This window comes from Leptonotus elevatus, chromosome 15 (assembly GCF_054856555.1).
Source record: "Leptonotus elevatus isolate MCC_2025b chromosome 15, RoL_Lele_1.0, whole genome shotgun sequence".
In the NCBI taxonomy this organism is placed as follows: Eukaryota; Metazoa; Chordata; class Actinopteri; order Syngnathiformes; family Syngnathidae; genus Leptonotus; species Leptonotus elevatus.
Genome location: NC_141253.1, coordinates 7,179,860 through 7,203,044, shown reverse-complemented (window position 1 = coordinate 7,203,044; position 23,185 = coordinate 7,179,860). Strand labels below are relative to the sequence as shown.

Here is a 23,185-nt window from a genome sequence, read left to right as displayed (position 1 = left end):
CAATGTTAATAATTTAACATTAGCTAGGTAGACAGACAGACGCTAGACAGATAGACAGACAGACAGACAGACGATAGCTAGACAAGTAGCTGCAGACAAGAAGCTAGCTAGCTAGACAAGTAGCTAGCAGGCATGTTTTTATTATTTTTTTGTTTTGTTTGTTTGTTTGTTTTAGCTAGCAGACAAGTAGCTCGCTAGCTCGCTAGACAAGTAGCTAGCTAACTAGACAGGCAGGCAGGCAGACAGACAGACAGATAGACAGACAGAGACATCAGCTCAGTTTCTGTTCTGCAATACAACTCTTTCTTGTTTCTGCTGCCGCAGCAGACACATTTTCGTAATGAAAGTTGAATGGACAACTCGCGCACACACGCCGTCATTGAGCGGTATCAGGATTCTGCAACTCAGCCTCTGCAGCACGACTCCACCTTCCTCTCGCGTTCGTCAGCAGCTCACCGACCTGCCCCAGAGACATACTGCGATGCGACCAAACCTCGAGGACATGTAGGCTCGCTGATCACAATATTGGGTACGACTGCATGTAACAACTCTTCAACAGCGTTCGTATACAACTGGGGAGTACTGCATATCTCCTTAGCTTAGCTGGGAAAGACTGTAGATCATCTGTGAGGACATTAATGAGGGCAAGTGCAATCCAATGATACACAATTTTGTAATTGGACAGAGACATCTATCCAAATAATTTCAATAGTGCTTGTTTGGGAACCAGTCCAAAGCCAGCTGAGATAGTTTCAAGCTCACACTAATAAGGACAGGTGTGATTGAGAATTGATAGACAAATATGTAATTGGGCACTACCTCAGCTACGGAGTACCTCAAGGCTCTGTCCTAGCTCCCATGTACTTTGCAAAATATGTCCTTTCACTCACATTGAGACACAATATATTTTTCTCGCCTGCTGACATAAGCCAACTTCCTTAGACCTATTTGCTGAATAATAAATAAATCTTGCTTCACATTTTTGCTGGTTAGCCAAGGTCTTAAATTCTGCTGCAAAAGGCTCAACAATTCCAGTTAGTGGCAGCGTTGGATTTCTTTGCCATTCATATCAGTCATGACTGGGCCACTCTGCGTTACTTGATCCAAAAGCAGAGTCCAGAGTTATGTGATCATTCCGATGCATGGGTGAGCAATTGCCCGTCATACATAATTCAATAATACTGCAAAGTAGCTGCTGCACTGGGATGAAGTGCACCCGCTGACACCCGAAAAGAATCTACAAATATTTAAAGTGTGACGGTTTGCTGATGGTGTGCGTGTGTAGGTGGAGACAAGAGAAGAGGGAGGGAGAGGGGAGGGTTGCAGAAAAGGAGGGTGATGAGTGACTCTGCAGATTTCAACAAGAGGCCACACACATCAGGATATTAGAAGGCTCTGGAAATGGAGTTTTTCTTTTGTTATGACACGGTGCAAGTGATTAAAGTGCATATCCTGAGGAAACGCATAGCAGCAGAGGAGATGGCTATATCAATGGATTAAGAATAGCAGATCATTTAAGCTTACTCAAGTTTTTACCAAATCAGATACATCTAACAATTTGCACAACATATCTTTACAATAGCCTTTTTATTTGACCATTTATGACTGAAACATCTTCTAATTAGTAGATTAATCTTAGTTATTCACAATGTGCACTCCCGCAAGCCTCTGGCCAATAGTTCTCAGACTGGATTTCGGGTTCGAATTTCCCACCCTCTGTCTGCGGATGTGGCGACGTGCGCATTGTATACGTGAAGAAGAGATTGTGTGTGTTTCATTGTTTGGCCACAGGTGGCAGTAGTGATTCGAAATGGAATACAGTATTCTGCGTTCAGCAGCTTTAAATGCTTGTCACATCACTTTGGAATTCAATGTTTTCGATTATTTTGACAATTATTGGATGTTGTATAGTTCGGAATTAAACAAGCAAAGTTATATATATATATATATATATATATATATATATATATATATATATATATATATATATATGTCTTTTTTTTGTAAACATCACTCTCTTATCCTCAACATAGAGTGGTAAAAAAAAAAAACTTACGAAAAATCGTTTAATCCTAACAACAGTTAACTTATATTTATTTGTTTGACAGTTAACATTGCATTTACAGTTCAAGTTGACACATTATGCTTTCCCCCAATCACTCTTCAACATGATAGACTTTCTGGCATTCTTTGCTGTCGCCAAGGTTTGAAAGTGAGTCTGCATCTTCAACTTAGCTACTCAGCATCTTTATGGTCACAGAAACTAAGTTACATCATTGTGGAAATAGACAGAATTGTCATCATTTCTAATGGGAAATAACAATTGTACAAAGAATATATATTATTGTCTTCAAGATTAGAGTTCCATAGTACATTTGAAACTCTTTTGCAATTCAATATATCATCAACAATAGAGAATCAAAAGGTGATTATGTGCCATAGTGAGGTGTTTTGAGAGCTTTTTGAAGTGCCTCTTTCATAAAACTGCATTATTTGGATTCTGGAATGATTTTTCTTTCTGATGATTATATTAAAAATATATATATATTTCCTTCTAAATAAACAGTGACACTGATAGAGCAATCAGGTGTCACATTAATTGCTACATTTGAACCTGCTCGCCTTTTGCTGATCAGTGACTTCCTGCTCAGGGCGAGAAAAAGTGCTGACGTTTGGTTTCATTCGAGAAGCCAGCACGTCAGCATACTGATGGTGTCTTCTAGATGCATCTTGCGTGTGCGGGCGTCGCGACAATGTGCATACATGACTGCGTTAATGAAACGGGGATCTTATAGACAAGGAGGAAGGAATTATCAACAGTTCAATATAGCGGCCAGTGTCAAAAAAAAAAGAGCCTACTAGAACATCTTGAGCTTGTTTAATTTTCGGTTAATCAGAGGCAGGTGCACACGCTGACTTCCGTTTACCATATAGCTATAAGAAGGTGTGCATAACGTTTTACTTTCCTTCTTAAAAGGATTTGGAAGAAAAAAAAATACAAAAAAAAAACTAAGATGTGAGTCAGAGTGTGTAGAAAAGACCTGCATCCTCTCAATCCACAGAGAGAGAGGCAGAGTGAGAGAGCTAGTGATGCATTGCAGATAAACTGCAGTGTAACCCCTCCCTTTCTCCTCACCTATGTACCCCCCCCCCCCCCCCCCCCCACACACACACACCCTTGTTGCTCATTTGTTCCCCGCCACTGTACACGGCATCACCGTCCACATCCTGTCACACCCTGCTTACCTCTACATATCTGCCGATAACCTTTACGCCGTCCGGCTATTCGTCCATCCCAGGACACTGCGGATCAATGTGGACGTCCTAGAATAACAACAGTAGATAGGTGACTACTTTATTCTGTTATAGATATGATGCGCCAATATTACAGTATGAGGCAAATGTGTAAAGTCGAATACAGGGGAAAATTTTGAGTTGAATGATTTTTTTTTTCTGGTAAAGTATGCGTCAAAAGTTAGCGGTACACTGTAAATTAATAATTAAAAAAATTAGGGATGTTCGATACCCCTTTTTTGTTTTGACCGATACCATTCAATACCACTTTTTTTTTTACACTTTTTTTAGACCGATTCAAATCTTCAGTACTCACCGATACCAAGTACCAATGCCATTAATACCTATGATACATACAATTTCCAACAGAACAATGAACAACATATTTCTGAAATCACATATGTAATCCCAATTATAGCTAATTTCCTTAAAATTGCTTGAAATTAATGGCAATTATATTTTTTCAATTGCTCATAAAAGTCACACAATAAAATGTTTTTCTTATTAAAAAAAATAGATAACTAATAATCTAGATTATTATTAATCAAATTCAATAAAATAGTGCTTCAAGTAATTTAGTCATATCTACCATGTTAAGAATGCCTCAAACTGTTTAGTGTGTGATCATCTTGTTTTGAAATCCATGCTTTTAATTTGGAAGGGTGCTCTGTATTTGCCATTCATCCCATAGCAGTGCAGTAGTTAATGACGATATACTATAAACAAAGATACCGGTATGTCTGCACTTCAGAGCTAATTAAATTGTTGAGTGCAACTGAAAACTCATGTGCTCTCTTACCGGAGCCCCTGTGGCGGTCAATCAATGCGAAATAACCAATAATAATTGCCGCTGCATGTAAAAGCTAAAAGACAACAGAATATAAACAGCTAAAAGCTAAAAGACAAAAAAATTAAATAAAAGGCCGGCAACGGCAATTACTTTGCTATGGGACATGTTGCCGTCCCGTGAAGGACACATCCCCGACAAGTGCGACCACCCGAAGGTAAACGATCCCAGGTGCGGAAGATTGATCTGTTGTCGAGGTCGGAGCAGCAATAATGTTATGGCTGCCAACAAGAGAAGATGGCCCCTTACGGTGACTGCGAGGTAGACAGATGACAGGTGAGACACAGGATGAGGTTGGTTTGGTTGACGGTTAGTGACGCCGCTGCCACGACACAGCAGCACTGGTTAAATATGGGTTTAGGGGAATTCTTTATTGGCTAGACAAATTAAATTGCTTTTAAATGAAAACGACATCAGGTAAGAAATAAAAGACCCAAAAAAAACCAATTAAATGTTGTTTGTTTGTCTGTACATATTGTATACACGCAGCTAATAAATGGTCATGTAATCATGTGGAAAATGTCAAATGGTCTCATCCAAAACGATAAACCCCTTAATGCAATATGACCACCTTATTTAAACAGCGAGCGCTTACAGTGTGTTTTCAACGTATGTGAGCCATATAGGAAGTGTTTCTATTGCAATAGTGACACCTCCCATTAAAATGGCCCATTAGTCTTCTATAGCCAAACACACTCAGCATCATTGGATAGAGTGATTCACCTCTCCGCCTGCTCACCGTATCATTGTATGCACACGAAGCATATAACATATGACTTCCAATACAAATAATCTACCTTTATTCAGTTACACTGCGGAGCGTAAGAGGATGATGTTTGTGATGGAAACAACGTACAAAAACACGAGTAACTCAGTAAGTCACTAACTATAAAGAGGTACAAAGAAACAAACCAACAAATAAATGGTGATCTTGTACTATATAGTTGTTGTTTTTTTGCATAAGCTTGTCACTGTAATGAGTTAACAAAACTAAACAACCAACCCAAAAAAAATGTCAAATAGAAAACAAAACAAAACAAATAAATGTGGCTTTTGTAGCTTTTGTGTGCGCCTGCTATCTTACTTACCACTGACAAACCAATCAAACAGACAGAAAAATGGCTAGCCAATAAACAAACTAGTCAATGAATTAAACTACCTAACCCCCCCCCCCCATAAATGACATCATAAAGCTATTAATGCTAATAAACCACCCCCCCCCCACAGTGGAGTCGGCGCCGCCCATATATGTGATAACGTCACGCCAAGTCAGTTTGAGCTCCTCTCAGAAAAATGCCCTGTAGCTGCTATTTTTTATTTTTTTTATTTTTAAAGGTTTTCCGCACCAATGGCGTACAGGAGAATCTCCCTCCTCCCCACCTTTTTCCATTTCATGAGTTGCAAGCAATACTTCGATGTCTATCACAGGCACCGCTTATTAAGTCCAAAGTAAAGTAACCAAAAAGTGTTCAAATCTAGTTTTTGAAAAAAAATAAAAAATCCAAGATGGCGTCTTTGCGATGCTCCTTTAGCGTGACTGTTTTTGCGAGAGCCAGGGGAGATGTCGGCTCAGGAGTTGCCGTCCCATGGGGATAATTCCTGTCGTCGGTTGTTAGCAATGGTGTGGGAGTCTGCTAGCCAAATAGTTTGTGAAATTGGTGCATTTTTTTTTTTTTTTTTACTACATATAATTCCATCCACATTTAGGGAAACAGTGAGCCCTCAAGGTGTCAGATTCAAAAATTGATCACAGGATATTCTATTGTTTTGAATGTGAAAGAAGGGGTCATTTTTGCCCACTTTTTAAAAAAAGTCTTTAAAATGTCATAACTATCTTAATTATTTACTTAGTGACGAAATGTAAAAAGTATTTTGTTCCTTTATTTGTGTTCTTATCGGTGACATTGGTTTTGCAGCAAATAGCCTACCTAATATAACAAGCCAGCTATCTATCTAGTTAGCTAGCTAACTATCTAAAATAACCCAACCAACAACAAACAAACAATAGCCTACTTCTGCAGTTTGTGTAACTCTCATGCTAACCACCGAAGCTAACAAAAAAGAACACCAAAAGATAATTGTCTTTTTTTTTGTGTGTAAACACTGTAACTAACCGACCAACTAAAAAGGAGCAAACTGAGAAACTGTCGTTTTTGTGTGACACGAGTGTAGCTAAGTAAAACTTGCTCGATAACCAAAAAAAGAATGTCAGAAATTAGAGGCGCTTGTGTAGCGTCTGCGTGATCCTGCAGCCATAACTGTTCAACAAAGCAACCTATAGATAGCAGCTATAGTAACATTATTGCTCACCAGAGAAATAATGTAAAACTGCCCTACGTCATATTGGGAGATGTTCACTTGAGCCAACCTTTGTGGTTGATTCTTAAAACTAAGAATTGTTATTGGATGTAAACTCGACTGCTGTCAAGGCAAGAAAATAATCGGACTGCCGAACAGTTCAAACAACGACAGCGCTGTATGGTAGTCATGGTGTCAATGTTTCTGCTTAGTCATCTTATTTGCAACATGGCAACACCGTGTCGATGTGCGAGTCAGCTGCGCATCAGCTCTATATGAGGTCACGCTGTCCTTGCTTTCTCTGTACACGGCATGGAACAACAGCGGGCATCTGCATTACAAAACGGTTTGTGACTTGAGAACCTCTTTGTGTGTGAGAGAGAGAGAGAGAGAGAGAGAGAGAGAGAGAGAGAGAGAGAGAGAGAGAGAGAGAGAGAGAGAGAGAGAGAGAGAGAGAGAGAGAGAGAGAGAGAGAGAGAGAGAGAGAGAGAGAGAGAGTGTACGTGTGTTAGTCAAGCTAATTGATGGCCCAGATTTGGAACGAGCGCATTTGCCTGTATTCAGCTGCAGTATCATTTCAGCACACTTCTGCAGTGCGCTTGAACTCGCTTCGACTGGCTTAGCGGCTCTTGTTGCAGGACCGCACCCAGCTTCCACTCACTCGCACCCTCTCAGGGCCCGCACAAGACCCAATGTATGACATCTATAAGTCTGGCGTCGCTCAAGGACAATGGAGCATGGCGTGTGGAGGCGTGGCCTCGGGATTGTATTCATTTATAACAGATATAGTGCTAAAAATAGACACTGCTCTCATGCTGCAATTTTTTATTTATTTTTTTTGCTCAATTTGTTCTGTACTGTTAAGAGGGCAGAACAGTGATGAAAACCTGAAAACACTAATGCAGCTGTTTTGGTGCATCCCCCCCCCCCCCCCCCCCCCCCCGCCATTGCAATTCTGCTAATCGTTGCACATCGAGTTGAGATGAAAGGGGAGCCTTTTGATTGATAGCTGATCAATAAAGCCACCTCGCACCAGCCTGCATTGACGCTGGAAGGAGTGGTTAGACCACCCTTTCCGCACACTTTTATGTGTTACTCGTGGTAAATGTTTTTTAAACGCGCATGCATTAAAACAGTACATAACAAGCTGGCGTTGACAAGGCAGCTAGAAAAAAATCCACCCAAAATGGACTTGCTTGTGTGTTTTAGATTTTTGTCATGCTGCAGAACCCAAGCGTGCTTTCAAGGTGAGGTCACAAAAATGACGGCCGAACATTAAAAATTTTAAAAAGCAAAATTGGTGGTTCAATCAATCATAAGTCATCCAGGTCCTGAAGGAGCAAAGCAGCCCCAGATCATCACACTACCGCCATGTTTGACCGTTGATTTTCGTGTTCATTTACACCAGTTATAACGAGACATACACCTTCCAAAATGTTCAACTTTTGTTAAACATTTGTTTGCTTTTGTTGCCCCGGGCTCTTTTGTGAGTCATCAATTTTTTAGGCCGGCTGTTCACCACTGCTCCATGTTTTCTGCGAGAGTCCTAAAACTTCAAAGTTTTGTAACTTTTTCCTGACTGATGGGTGTCAATTATTTTATTTGTCATCTGATTTTGAATGTCTTTTGATCGAGGCATTTTGTTGCAGCTTTCTTTACATCTTTGGGTCCACTTCATTTTGTCAGACAGGTTCTGTTTTAGTTACTTCTTGATTGAACAGGAGTTCTGGAAGTAATCATGCTTGGGTGTAGCCAGTCAGCTTTCCCCCCAAAAAAATTATTAGCCACAGTTAATTCATCATTTCACAAGAGGGGCAAGGATTTTTTTCACACAGGGCCAGATAGCTTCGAATAGCTTTTTCTCCACTTAATAAATTAAATCCCATGTAAAAACGGTACTTTATTGTAACTTTGGTTATCTTTCCCTGGTTTACATATGTTTGACAGTCTTACACATTAAAGCGGAGAGACTGTGAAAAGACTGAAAGAGGGCAAATACTTCAACTGAAATATAAAATATTATTACTGTTTGAATGTTTCAGTATGTTTTGACTTCTCAGATAAGATGTATTATTATGTGTTCCTGTTCAAAATAGTAAAATGCCAAGAGCTCACTGAAATTGAAAGTCTAATTAAAGCATGTTATAGGATAAATAGGTGGTGGACTGGTGGTGGTCTAATAATTTACACAAAACACAGTAATAATAATAATAATAACTAGTGTCATAGATTTAAAATGTTATTAAAATAATTTTAGAACAGGTATTCTGATCGTGGTTATGTATTTCATTTTCTATTATAGGCTATTAATTCACTAAGCACTTTTTATATTATTATGTTTTGTATTTTAAACACCTGCAGATTTTTAAAAAGGGGATCTGTCCAAGGTGCTGATTTCCCCCCGTTTTCTTTCTCTCTTTTGTCTCGTAATTTTCCTTCATTGGATAAGAACAGTCCCATTTTCAATACAGGACTTCTTTTTTTTCTTGTCATCATTTGCAACTTCATTCCCACTATACCTATACGCATACATACAAAAACCGCTAGAATACAAACATGACAATGCAACACGAATCTATAGTCACGTGTTCGGAACCGGCCAATAGCAGAGGGTGTGAAGTGAGCAGCGCCCTCCCTCCCCGCCGAGAGGCAGCAAGTTGCCGGGTGGGCATGCCGATGCTCGCCATATAAAAGGTGCACGCCGAGGAGGTGACAGTCGCTGTGGAAGCCATCCACCCCTCACACCTGCACGCACACGCATACATACACTTCTCCCCTCACAGCCACCTACAGTTATAGCACACCCACATAGTCACTCCTCTCTTATTCGTTCCCGCACACTTGGCCGGATGGACGCTATAGGGAGCCCCTTTAGGAGAGTTATGGACAGCAGGACGAGCAATTACAGTTACAGCCGCTCCGCCGGCGGCCCCTCCGCCGGCGGATTCCGCTCCCAGCCGTGGTCACGGGCTGCCCCGGCTTCCAGCGTGGGCGCGTCGTACAAGAGGAGCGCCAACAAGCCCCGCGTGGACACCTTCGAGCAGAGCCAAAGTTCCCTCCTGAGCGCGGACTCCTCCAGGCGCTCCAACGAGAAGGAGCAACTCCAAGGGCTCAACGACCGCTTCGCCGTGTACATCGACAAGGTGCACTACTTGGAGCAGCAGAACAAGCAGATCGAGGACGAGATCCAGGCTCTGAGGAACCAGCAGGTGTCCCGCTCGCAGCTGGGCGACCTGTTCGACCAGGAGCTGCAGGAGCTGCGCTCCACGCTGGAGCAGATCCACCGCGACAAGGCGCAGATCCAGCTCGACAGCGACCACCTGGAGGACGACATCCAGAGGTTCAGGGACCGCCTGGACGAGGAAGCCCGCATCCGGGAAGACACCGAGGCCATCATCCGCCTCCTCAAGAAGGACACCGGCGACTCGGACATGCTCAAGTCCGAGCTGGAGAAGAAAGTGCAGTCGCTGCAGGACGAGATCGCCTTCATCCGCAACAACCACGAAGAGGAAGTGAGCGAGCTTCTGGGCCACATCCAGGCGTCTCAGGTGACCGTGGAGAGGAGAGACCCGCAGCGGGCCGACATCACCGAGGCCCTGCGCGAGATTCGCAGCGAGCTGGAGGGCCACTCGGACAAGAACCTCCAGCAGGTGGAAAGCTGGTTCATGTGTCACTGCGCCAAGCTGAGCGATGCGTCCGAGCAGAACAAGGACGCCATCAAGAGCGCACGCGACGAGATCAGCGACTACCGGCGCCAGCTGCAGTCCAAGACGGTGGAGCTGGAGTCGGTGCGCGGCACCAGGGACTCCTTGGAGAGGCAGCTGGGCGACATCGAGGACCGACACAACAGCGACCTGGCCAGCCTGCAGGTATAATACCATCGCGACGTGCATTTCCACAAAACTACCCTAAAGTAACAAGCCCCATGCTTTTTTTCCCCTTTATTTCTTTCACTTTTAAGCCGTTGTGTTTACCACGATGTGCAAAGAATACCCCCTATAATAACGCTTGTCTAATTTTATTCATTTGCTGTCGTTAGAAAATATATAAATAATTCATATTATTTGTATTTTCTTTACTAGTCACCAGCAGTAACTTCCTCAATTCAAAGTCTCGTGAAAGAGTTAGCAGGAAGGACTGCAGCATAATAAATCTCTCTTTCCTCTCTCTGCACATTTTTTGCTGAGTAAGAATCATGGCGGGATGCCCTCACTGGCCACGTCCTTGCATTACAGCACCGCTCCTCCAGGGCGGGGTGCATAGAAATGAGGAGTCATTGGGAGTATTTAAATATCTGCGTCAGAATGTTTTAAAGTGCGGAATGCAGGACTAAAGGGCTAAAACAGAGGGGAAAGCGATGCTCTTCCATTCGCTTTCTAATCCTGAAAGAGAAACTAATAATATTCCACTAAATCAAATGTCTGTGTGTTTTCCAGGAAACGATCCACCAGCTGGATAATGAGCTCAAGAACACCAAATGGGAGATGGCGCGTCATTTACGCGAGTACCAGGACCTGCTCAATGTCAAGATGGCATTGGACATTGAGATTGCTGCATACAGGTGAAACACGCATACCTGCAGCATTTGGCACATTTGAAGTGAGAACAGCCAGTTTGGAAATCATATGCAACACTATTGTTTTTATTGTAATTTGAACATTTCAATTGACTGGCGACCAGTCCTGGGTGTATTCAAGCGCTTGACAATTGTCAGCTGGGATAGGGTCCAACTCACCTATGACTCTAACAAATAGGATGGATTTAGTACCAGGCATCTATTGGCAGCAAGGGGGTTATAAAAAGAGAAGTCTTTATTTTTCAAATTTTTTTTTAAAAGTAAGATCAACACTAAAAAAAAAATATTTTTTGTTGCAAGTGAGCTCGAGCCTTGCCCTATTTAGAATCTTCAGGCAAATATGGTAGGACCAAGCAAACTCAAGAAACGACAAGTTAAAATGATATAGAAAGTAAAATTGATTACAACTGAAATAATGTGTAATTTGCATACTGGTCAGTATGTCTAGCTCAGTAATGACATGTGTCAAAAATAATAATAATAAATAAAATACAAATCTATCCTCTCTTCAAATTGGCTGTTTACATCGCCAACCTTTTTCTTCACACCAGATTTTGAAAAAGATGTAAAGTGGACTGAGTGACAAAATTTATTTCCACTTGGTGTCATTCAGAATTAGGTTTTGGCTAGTGATAGTTTTTGTTGTCACAAGCCTGAGCTATGGTAGCCCATAAGTGATTATAAAAACAACGGCGGGGTAAAAAAGTGTGGGCTGCACTAGCATTAAACTTTGATGTCATGTAGCGGGCCGCAAAATATCATCCTGCGGGCCACAAATGGCCCCCGGACCGTAGGTTTGATCAACTGGAATATTGTTGTTATAATAAACAATTGTTGCAAAATGCGATTAAGTTAGAAAAATAACCCGGTAATATATGTATTAATAATATTTAGGTTAAAATAATCTGATTTTGAGAGTCAGAACTGTGAATTAAGTATTTCAGAGAAAGGCAAAAATGCCACATGAACCTTTTCTGTTCAATTTGAACCATCAACATAATGCTGTATATGTCAACGCAATTGTCAACCACATGTGGAAAAAGTCTAGTTAGTCTATAGATTATAAACACAAACATTCAGACAAATGATCCTCCTTGTAATGGACTCATTCATGATCCCACCAGGAAACTCCTGGAGGGCGAGGAGACCCACTTCAGCACATTCTCCCATCGTCCAGCTGTTTCATCCGCCAGGATCTCCATTTCTAAATCAGAACCTCCCAGGGTGAAAGTGCAACACAAATTTGTCGAGGAGATCATCGAGGAGACCAGGGTGGAAGACGACAAGGCCGACATGGAGGACGCCCTGGATCAGATAGCCCAGGAGCTCTCGGCCACGCTCGAAGGCAGTGGAGGCGAGGAGGACGAAGAGGACGGTGACGAGGACGGTGAGGTGGAGGAAGAGGAAATCGTAGCTGCAACTGATGCGAAAGTTAGTTCGAAAGCACCAGAGGAAGAGGGGGACGATGAAGAGGGTGAGGATGAGGAAGAAGAGGAGGAGGAAGGTGATGAGGAGCAGAACGAAGATGAGGATGAGGGCAGCAAAGGAGACGAGGAGGCAGGCGATGAGGAGGAAGAGGTAGTCGAGGAGACTGTCCTGTGCTCCAAATCTCAGGAGTCCAAAGCCATTCCGGAAAAAGTGACGGCTGGAGAGGAAGAAGAAGGAGAAGAAGAAGAAGCCAGCGGGGGAGAAGAGGAAGCTGACGCCGAAGAAGATGAAGATGACGAGGAAGAAAATGCTGATGCAGACAAAGGGAAAAAAGAGGATGAGAAGGTAAATGTTGAAGACATTGTGGCAGAAACAATTGTAGCCAAACTTGAAGTTCAGAAAACAGAAACAGCGAAACCTGAAGCCAAAAAGGAAGAAAGTGTCCAAATACAACTCACAAAACCAGTTTCTCTCAAACCTGAATCCCCAAAAACTGCTTCCCCAAAAGCAGGTTCCCCAAAGTCTGAATCCCCAAAAGCAGGTTCCCCAAAGTCTGAATCCCCAAAAGCAGGCTCCCCAAAGTCTGAATCCCCAAAAGCAGGCTCCCCAAAGTCTGAATCCCCAAAAGCAGGCTCCCCAAAGTCTGAATCTCCAAAAGCAGGCTCCCCAAAGTCTGAATCTCCAAAAGCAGGCTCCCCAAAGTCTGAATCTCCAAAAGCAGGCTCCCCAAAAGCAGGCTCCCCAAAGTCTGAATCTCCAAAAGCAGGCTCCCCAAAGTCTGAATCTCCAAAAGCAGGCTCCCCAAAGTCTGAATCCCCAAAAGCAGTCTCCCCAAAGTCTGAATCCCCCAAAGCAGTCTCCCCAAAGTCTGAATCCCCAAAAGCAATCTCCCCAAAGTCTGAATCCCCAAAAGCAGTCTCCCCAAAGTCTGAATCCCCAAAAGCAGGCTCCCCAAAGTCTGAATCCCCAAAAGCAGGCTCCCCAAAGTCTGAATCCCCAAAAGCAGGCTCCCCCAAGACGGAATCCCCAATAGCTGGTTCCCCCAAAACAGAATCCCCAAAAGCTGTTTCCCCCAAGTCAGAATCACCTAAAGCAGAATCCCCTAAATCAGAATCTGCCAAGCCTGCCCCCACCAAGGAAGACTTAACCAAAACTACTCCCCCAAAAGCAGAGTCCCCTAAATCGGAAGCTCCCAAGCCTGCATCGCCTAATGAAGACTCAACAAAGGCTGGCTCCCCAAAAGCAGAGTCCCCTAAATCAGAATCTCCCAAACCTGCATCCCCCAAAGAAAGCTCGCCGAAGGCTGGCTCCCCAAAAGCAGAGTCCCCTAAATCAGAATCTCCAAGGCCTGGATCCCCCAAGGAAGACTCACCGAAGGCTAGCTCCCCAAAAGCAGAGTCCCCTAAATCTGAATCCACAAAACCAGACTCACCAAAAACTCAATCGTTGAAACTTGACACACCCAAGCCTGCCGAAGACAAAAAGAGTGACTCCACAGACGACAAGAAGACAAAGGACGCCGCCATGAATGGTGACGTGGACAAGAGCAGCCCGAAGGAAGAGGAGAAGAAGCTTGGCGAGGGCAACGACGTGATCATCAACGGCGTGGACGAAAGCCCCGTCAAGGACGACGGCAGCCAGAAGGTGGTGATCACCAAAACGGTCGAGACCATCACCACGGGGGAGGACGGCATGCAGCAGGTCACCAAGTCCGTCACGGTCACCGAGACGGTGAAGGAGGTTGAGGAGGTGCTGCAGGAGAAGATGGTCTCCACCATCAAGACGGAGATGCACTCCAGCCAGTCCATCAAGCAGGTGACGGAGGGCGACTGAGGAGGCGGGCTCAACGTGGTCGGCGTGACGATAAGCAATCAAGCAGAACTAACATAAGAGAAACACCATACAGCTAGAGCGACATACAACATACAAACCTTAGAAGGAAGCCAAACGCTACCAATGTTAGAAATGCATGTTTGCAGACGCACTGAGGGGCGAGCCATCGAGACATTTGACCTTCTTTTTTTTTTTTTCTGTTCTTGCCGCAGTTCAACTGATGGGTTTGTTTTTTGGGGGGGTGGGTGGGGGCTTTGCATGCTATAGCTCAGGGGCTGGGGAGGAGGGCACTTTCCTCTCCGATGTATGTACGGCAAAGAGAGAAGATACTGTATGTTAAAGGATTCACTATATGGGATATGATTATTTTGTAGCTTGAGAGGATGACGTGGGTGGTAAATCCGTGTCCAGAAAGTATAAACCCTACCACAGTTTGGCTTTTGCTATTGATGTTAGCTAGCTAGCTTGCTAGCAGGCAAACAAGCACCATGGGAGCTAGCTGGGGGGCTAGCTAGCTGGCAGTGTTTTGCTTTCTGGACCTAGAGTTGCCACCTCTGGCGGGTGGGGGGGTTAGCGGGGATCCTCTGCACACATACACATGCTGTGCTGAAGTAGCCTTATACCTGACATGTGAACATAGCAACTCAGCCAAAAAGAAACTACAACACCTGCCGCAGCGAATGACAACAGGACGATCAAACGACCATACGCAGTTCCCAACGAACCCAGAGAAAGTCCTCGCCTTAAACCTGCTTTTGAATACGTTATGTTTACCCGAGCGCAAATACAAAGAAATACTGTACTAGTGCTAAGGGTCTTGCATTCTTATATATGCATAGGAACCTGACTTGAATTGAAATACAGAAAATATATGAGGTGCTACCGTTTGCAGTCTTGTGACCTTACTCATCACCAACAATTTCCCAGCAGCATTTGCTCAATAAACATCATCATGAAGTTAAATGCCATCTTTTCCTGTCTTTTTTCATACTGTTTGTCAGCATGTTAAAAACATTTAACAGTGCACAGTTCATACAAATTAAATGCCAATATGTTGAGCTTACATGTTAAATAAAACTGAACTGTAGAGGGAGCCCACGTACCACACTTTGAAAATATCGTCTTCAGACGAAAAATATTTGGAAAACGGCACTCACCCACCCTGGTATGAGTCAAGAACAGCTTTATGGACCATTTTTTTCGTTCTCTTATCACTTATTTGTATTTTTGTCTTGCCTAATGTGCTTGTTAAAGGCTACTGTATAAATCTTTTGATGCAACCTTCTCTAGTTTGTTTGGCCTTACCGTGGTCAAGATCACATCAATTATTAGTTTTATTGCAAAACACTAGAAAGTACACTAAACCCTCACCTTTTTTGACTTCTCTTCATTCCTGCCTCATCTTTTGCCATCTTGTCTGTTTGCCCTTCACCACCTCTTCTTCGTCCCAGTGGGGGTGGGGGAAGGGGACAGTCTCTGTTTACTGACTGCGGCTGGGACAACAATACTGCAATTGGAACTTCAATTCATAAAAATGTCATCAATAACTGAAAAGGCATACAGTACAGGGTACACCTATATATATTTGAACATCATTACCGATTATTATTAAAAAAAAATTATAATGTGAAAATATGTGCTTTGGAGTCCGTCATTGACTGACGATAAGTGATTGTAAATATTCAAATTACAATTGAGAAATTACTGTTATATTTAGCATTGAGGCAAAACTAATGACATCACGTTTGACCACTAGGTGGCAGACAATCGGCTGCAAACAAAGCGATGGAACGTCTACAAATAGAACGACATTACAATGATGTAGAGCTGCACTGCATCATAAATATGTGCTCTCCATTATAACTAAATGAGGCGACCTAAATATTGGGAGACCTAAATATTAGGAACACCTTTTAGTGTAACACAGTACATTTGTACACCGCTGCAAACTACAACAGCCTACTGTGAAATATTGTTGAATGACTTCTCTAAGAGTGTCATATTTGCTAAAGCTCTTGAACTGCAGCATTTTATATTTAGTTATAACTGGCACGTTTCTGCAACATTCCGCGTCACTACATGCTTGTAAGTAGCCTACTTGTTGCACAAATTTTATTGTATCGATTCTCATTCATAAATTCACCATAATTATACACTACCTGCACGCTGAAACCTTATGCTGTAATTTAGCAGACTCAACAGATTGGTGGTGGCTCAGAGTTGAATAAAATCGTAGTCGTCTGAGTCACTTTTCACTTGAAGTTGAACTATCTGAAGCCAAGTCATGATCTTTACACTTTTGTTCAACAGATCTCACTTTAAAAGTCATGTTGCTATTTTGGCTCAATAGCTAACCTTTGACCTTCGCAGGCAGCATATTCAGGCATCCGCTACTATTGGTCGAGTGTGCGTGTCCGTCGCGGTAGGAAAGTCTCTTACAGGTGGAACACGAAGGGGGTTTGCCAGTCACACGGTGCCTGCCCTCATGCTGCTATAAAAAGAAAGTGGATTGTCAAGCGGGCCTCACTTTGGGTCAGCCAGAGTGTGTGCACAACTTAGAAGAACTGAGGGCCACATAAATCGCTCCAAACATGGCCGCTGTACATCGCCTGGTGATCGTCCGCCACGGGGAGAGCGCCTGGAACCAGGAGAACCGCTTCTGCGGCTGGTTCGACGCCGACCTCAGCGAGAAGGGCGTGGAGGAGGCTACGCGCGGAGCCAAGGCCATCAAAGACGCGGGCATGAAATTCGACATCTGCTACACCTCTGTGCTCAAACGTGCCGTCAAGACCTTGTGGACCATCATGGAGGGCACGGACCAGATGTGGCTGCCCGTCATCCGTACGTGGCGCCTCAATGAGCGCCACTACGGCGGCCTCACTGGTCTCAACAAGGCCGAGACGGCCGCCAAGCACGGCGAGGAGCAGGTGAAGATCTGGCGCCGTTCCTTTGATATCCCACCTCCACCCATGGACAAGGGCCACCCTTACCACTCCGTCATCAGCGAGGTGAACTAACACAAATTAAAGTAATAAAATGAGATATTTGCTTAAATTGGCGCTAAATCGTTGTGCTGTTTAAATCAACTACCAGTCCAGACGCTACAAGAACCTGAAGCCCGGTGAGCTGCCGACATGCGAGTCGCTGAAGGACACCATCGCCCGTGCGCTCCCTTTCTGGAACGACGTCATCGTGCCTGAAATCAAAGCCGGGAAAAACGTTATCATCGCAGCCCACGGCAACAGCCTGCGTGGAATCGTCAAGCACCTTGAAGGTGAGCACAAAAAGTGGACGTTTATGTTGTCGTTGGATAAGCAATTTTTGCAAACACACTGAAATTTCAGGTGAGCAAAGCCTTACACTTGCAAACAAGGACACACAAAGACAGCCAGACGCACGCGCACACAAAATTACAGCGTCTATAAATAGCAGCTACGGGCTCAGGGATAAGAGAGCAGGTCATGAGCCTGGTTCCTATTACAGTCGTGACCTTTATCTAGAAAGGTTTCGAGGAGTGGTTGGACAGACTTACACATGCAGAAAAGCTATAAGGGCAATTTTAAATGTCACTTAAGACAGTCAAAAATAAAGGACAGGAGTCCATTTACAGTGTGTTCCTCAAGGTACAAACTACCATAAAATACCCCAAAAGTCTAACTTTAAGTTTTCCATAACTAGTAAAAGTTGACGGTTTGTCCTACGACTTCCATCCAGCCATTTTGCAATTGTCCACATTAGGGTCATAGGTGAGCTGGAGCCTGTCCTAGCTGGCTCTGGGTAAGTGGCGGGGTACACCCTGGAACTGTTGCAACCCCATTGCAGGACACAAACTCAAATTCACACCTATGGGCAATTTAGAGAACCGAACATGGATGTGAAAGCCGTAAAAACACACACACACACATTCAAGCACAGAGAGAAAATGCAAACTCCCGCTTGCCTGAGATGAGATTCAAACCCAGAACCTCTCAACTATGAGGCAGACATGCTAACCACTAACTCACCATGTTGCCATCCTAAAATTTCATATAAAAAAAAATCTAACCTTGCATTACGTAATGTTCAGTGAAAAAAAAATATCACTTTGAATTTCACATAAACTAAAATGTATAAGTATATTACCAAGCTGTAAAAGAACACCAATGATGTTGTTCTTCCAGTTACAGTAAAAAAAAAAAATTCTACTCAGTTTTATTTAGTGATGGGAAAATGAAGCTTCACGAACCACAAACAGTAAAAACCAAAATGGATGAGTTAGTCCAAATACTCAATAATATTAAGATCACTTGATAGTATTAAAAAAAAGAAAGGAAAAAAAGCAATGGTCACACAACCACTAGGGGGCATCTTGGCACTGCTTTGATAATAATCGATATTTTGTTTGACTATTCATTTCTGACAGATTCTCCTTTTCCTTTTTAATAGAAATTGCTGCGCACCACACATATCTTGATAACACTCACTTTATCCGGTGCTTTCTCAGGCATGTCTGACGCCGCCATCATGGAGCTGAACCTGCCCACGGGAATCCCTATCGTGTACGAGCTGGACGCCAACCTGAAGCCCGTGAAGCCCATGGCCTTCCTGGGCGACGAGGAGACCGTGAGGAAGGCCATGGAGGCCGTGGCTGCCCAGGGCAAAGTGAAGAAGTGAGCTCTTGCTGAGAGGCAGACAAAAGAGACTGACTGTCCTTACCTCCCATCCAAACATCCAACCTTCCTTGTAGGCCATTCCAACATGGGGACACTTGGGGCTTTGATCGTCTCCTGTTTTGTTCCAAAGAACGAGCTGTTAACTCAAGCAGACAAACAGGCCCGCAATATACACATACATCTTAACATGTGCACATCCCTCAGTTGTTTTAAGTTGTGGACAAACCCACTTCCTGTGGGTCCCACCACCAATAAAGAAACCATTGTTTTATACAGTAAAAAAACAACAACTTGTGCCTGTTTCCTTTTGGAAATCCAATATTATTAGATGCCTCTTTTCACTTTAAAATCATCAAATTACATAGTCCTCCTCACATTTGGCTTCCCATTCAGAAATGTGCGCAGAGGGTGCCGTGAAATCTTATCCAGGACACTTTGAGACGAGGAGAGGGAGGAGTCATTGGGTTCAACATGGCAGCGTTCCCATAATGCAGGGACAAGCCATGAAACTGAATTACTGCACTGCTTGTATTACATCAGAGAGCGGAAGCGGAGAAGTTCATACGTGGACAGTAACTGTACATTGCGAAGGAAGTAGTATTTAAATAATCGTGATAGGATTCAATCTCCTGCATTATGAGGAGAACGTTTAAGGCAACTTTACACTCAGAAGAAGTCCATTAAGTGTTTTATTGTTTCCCCACAATAAAATGACATTTATTTCATCATGACGGTTGACAGCAGAGGAAACATAGAACCGAAAATCTAGTGAGTCATATATACTGTACTAAGTGAATGGTAGAAGTGCTGAAATGCACTGCAATACAGCTTGGGGAAGGTGAAGTGACATCACATCCCATCAGTGCTAGGGTTCTTACGCCACCTACTGGGCAGTCAGTGATAACACAGAACCCCAGGTTGATTCTTGCAGTTTGCATTTCTTCTAGCAACCACGGTCCTCTGCACTAATATCCCGATCCTTCTTAAAATTTGACCTATGTGGAGGCCTAAGGTCTTCAACAGCTCTTTATTTAAATGTAAAAGAAGTCTTTTGTATTATTATTTAAAAAAAAAATTGGATTCATGTGCCTTTCAATTTGACTGCTATTACCAAAGCATTATTTCTGTCACTATTGTGGTCTTGGTCTGGGGAGTTTGGACCTGTGACTGTTTTGGCTTAAGTTTTCCTCCTGAAGGACTTGAAGATTCTCGGCAGAGACACTATCTTGTAAGGGTTCTTCTTGTATGTCACTGCTTTGTGAGTCTCCTGTTTCGACTCTTCCACATACTCTGCAGCACTTGCCACATTCTTTTCTATGCTGTTCACCAACTCCCCCTGGTGGAAGAAGAAAGAAATGGTTTCACTTTGAATGTCATTAGAATAATAATGGGAATTATTATTATTTAACTGAGATACTGTAGCAAAAAAATAAAAAATAAAAAATAAAAAATAAAAAATAAAAAATAAAAAATAAAAAAATAAATAAAATATATATATATATATATATATATATATATCCATCCCACCTGATTCTCCAGGAGCATGGCGGTGTCGGCCAAGATCTCGTGCAGTTCTCTGATGGTTGCCTCCAGGCGAATTATGTCCTCGTGACGAGACTTGATCTCACTCAGTGCCTTGCTGGAAATACTAGCTCCAGAGTCAACAATCTGGGAAGCAAGAAGAGTGAAACGTTTTACCTGTTACCACTCTAAACATATCGATTTAAGATTTTAGCAAACCAAAAATGAAATAAGATACTGTGTATGTGTAGTTAACACCCAACTGACATCAGATATGAAGACGGTCACATTGTGGCAGTTCAGCATCTCTTCCAACTCCTCATCTGTGGTCACCTTGTCCACTGAGTGGAAGGCAGAACGCATTAAATACGTGACACTCATGATTGTTTAAACCGTGCTTTACTGCAAATACAGCTTCCACGAGAGTGGGTAGAGGAAATAATAGATACAATGACAAAAACAGTTTTGAAGAAAAAAAACAGAATTGCCTAGAAATGCCACAAGATGGCAGCAAAGCATTCCTGTAGTAAACAAGGCCTGTATACTGTAAATGAAGCTTCTTCCTTGACTTCAGCATAGTTTCTTGGTACCAAGATGCCAAAAGTTTTTGGCCTAAATAGCGAATTAGTAAGATTTTCAATGAATAACGGAGGTTAGGCTCCCTCCAAAATAAAAATAAAATAAAAAGTTCATTTAAAGCATTAAGACCATGACGCTGTTGTCCCCATGGCGTTTTGAACCCCAACTAATCCGCGCCTTTTACACAAATCTGCATGGGTGGACTACTAAAGGAGAACGGGGGAACGTCCCAGACTCACCAATCTGCAGCTGTCTCTGAATATGGGCTTTGCATTTCTCTCTGAAGGTCACTTGTTTGTTGTGGTGGCTCGTCGTGATCTCAGCAAAGCACCGAGTCAGGTGCGCGTGCTGGCATAAGGAACAACAGCAGTTAAAAAGAAGTTACTGGACTGGGAGAGATCACTAAAGTGCACCATCTGTTGTTACTCATTACTTTGTAAAAATGTGCACCAGGCTCATGTGTAATAAATAAATAAATAAATAAATAAATAGCGGCCCCAGAACCTGATTGTTGTTAATACGTTGCATCACGGAGGTACCATCGCCACTGCGGTCTGCTGGGAAACCATCCTGCAATGCTTAGAGAAACACATTCATATTTTACCTTTCATTTTAATTTGAAAGATTTATAACGTTGAGATGGTTAGGTAGAAATGTTTGGTTACTTTCAGTGAGACCAACTGTTAAAAGACTCGTTTTCCTTGTCTCGCAAAACAATTTGCAAAACAAATATTTGCTCATTTAAAATTGGAACCAAGAATATGAGGAAGTGCAACGCAACATTGGTCACGGTTGTAAACACAAAACAGCCCAATTGCAGTATTATGTAAGACCATAACGCAACTAGTATACTTACTAATAATGCGAACTCTTAGGGTTAAAATTGTGTAATCAGCAGCTCCCGGGCATCAGTAATCTACAAGTGCATCTCAAGATGTTAGAATGTTGTATTTTAATTTTCTAGTAAAATTCAAAAGGCGAAACTCATTTTAAAGATGAATTATATCGGCATGGAATAGATCATGTATTTTAAAAAGTGATTTTTTCTTACAGTTATTAAAATTATCGCTTACAGCAAATCAAAATACAACATTTACCATCCTACCATCAACAAAATTATTTCTATACAGAAATTAGGCCAGCAAAGTATTTACAAAACTGTACCATGTACATTATACTGAAATTGACTTGTGCAACTTAAAGCAAAATGGCACCTACTCTTTAACTTGGCTCGGAACAAGTTCGCATCAGTCTTGATTTTGTTGTTAAGCAGCTCCAGCTCTTCTCTGCATCCTAAGAGAGCATCCATGATGAGAGCACAGTGAGTGGGAAATTATACTTCAAGGAGCTAAATGCTTAGGATTTGGTTTGCTTTACAACTATAGCACTATCAACAACTGACCCCAAACAAGCGTTCACAAAATGTCTATTTTATTTCAACAAACACACAAGCTATTAACTTCAGTAGACATCATTCAACAAGTCTTTACGGCTTTTGAGTGATTGAGATGGAGCATCAACTTGAGGGAAAACAGACAAACACAATAACGTCATATCACTTACTTTTATCGGGGTTCGAGGAAGCGAGAAGGGCACTTTGTTTTTTCTCCACTTCGTCCATTTGACAGCGCATCTTTTGTATGAGGCTCTTCAGCTCTCCTACCTGTCCACACACATTTGGCAAGGCAGCTGAAGTGACAAAAGACAAATAAAAAACAAAAACAGCTGCAACTAACCGTATTGAAAAACTCCTCCATGCCTCTGGCTGCATGTGCCATATCACCGAATTCTGCCTTTGTCGTTGCTGAAACTAGCAAATATAGCCGTCTAAATGCCACCTGTTACGCCAGACACGGAAGCCAGATACGAGCTTTATTCTCTCTCCTCTCTTCTGACGACGCTTCTCTCTCTGAGAATACAAAAAAAAACTTGGCTGTCGTATTTGTAAACCTACTGAGTCAACAAGACATTTGAGTTTGAGGACTCCCGTCACAAGCTAGGTTGAGGTAGAGCACACCTGCACACGAGCGCGTTCACGTGAGCGCGCGGCCGTGACAAAAGGCAAACAAAGGACGCGACTTCCGATAACTTGTTTGCCTTCGTATTGAAAAATGTAGAACCTCAACACCAACTTGACACGCTCAAGCCACCTTCAAG

At 42.8% G+C, this 23,185-nt stretch overlaps 3 protein-coding genes across 3 annotated transcripts; 2 read left to right on the top strand and 1 right to left on the bottom strand.

The window, feature by feature from the left end:
* Positions 1–9,130: 9,130 nt before the first annotated feature.
* Positions 9,131–15,239, top strand: nefma (neurofilament medium chain a). Its single transcript, XM_086096561.1, has 3 exons — positions 9,131–10,308; positions 10,876–11,000; positions 12,140–15,239. The coding sequence occupies exons 1-3, from the start codon at positions 9,289–9,291 to the stop codon at positions 14,274–14,276; spliced, it is 3,282 nt and encodes a 1,093-aa protein (XP_085952687.1). The 5' UTR covers positions 9,131–9,288; the 3' UTR covers positions 14,277–15,239.
* A 1,552-nt stretch (positions 15,240–16,791) lies between these two features.
* Positions 16,792–19,216, top strand: pgam2 (phosphoglycerate mutase 2 (muscle)). The gene is made up of 3 exons (XM_086096563.1): positions 16,792–17,284; positions 17,370–17,550; positions 18,760–19,216. Exons 1-3 carry the CDS (start codon positions 16,868–16,870, stop codon positions 18,927–18,929), a joined length of 768 nt encoding a protein of 255 aa, XP_085952689.1. The 5' UTR covers positions 16,792–16,867; the 3' UTR covers positions 18,930–19,216.
* A 395-nt stretch (positions 19,217–19,611) lies between these two features.
* Positions 19,612–23,071, bottom strand: LOC147161799 (syntaxin-2-like). Its single transcript, XM_086096562.1, has 8 exons — positions 22,765–23,071; positions 22,592–22,691; positions 22,247–22,321; positions 21,533–21,606; positions 21,268–21,376; positions 20,717–20,790; positions 20,456–20,596; positions 19,612–20,264 (listed from the first exon to the last, which is right to left on the bottom strand). Exons 1-8 carry the CDS (start codon positions 22,804–22,806, stop codon positions 20,106–20,108), a joined length of 774 nt encoding a protein of 257 aa, XP_085952688.1. The 5' UTR covers positions 22,807–23,071; the 3' UTR covers positions 19,612–20,105.
* Positions 23,072–23,185: the final 114 nt, after the last annotated feature.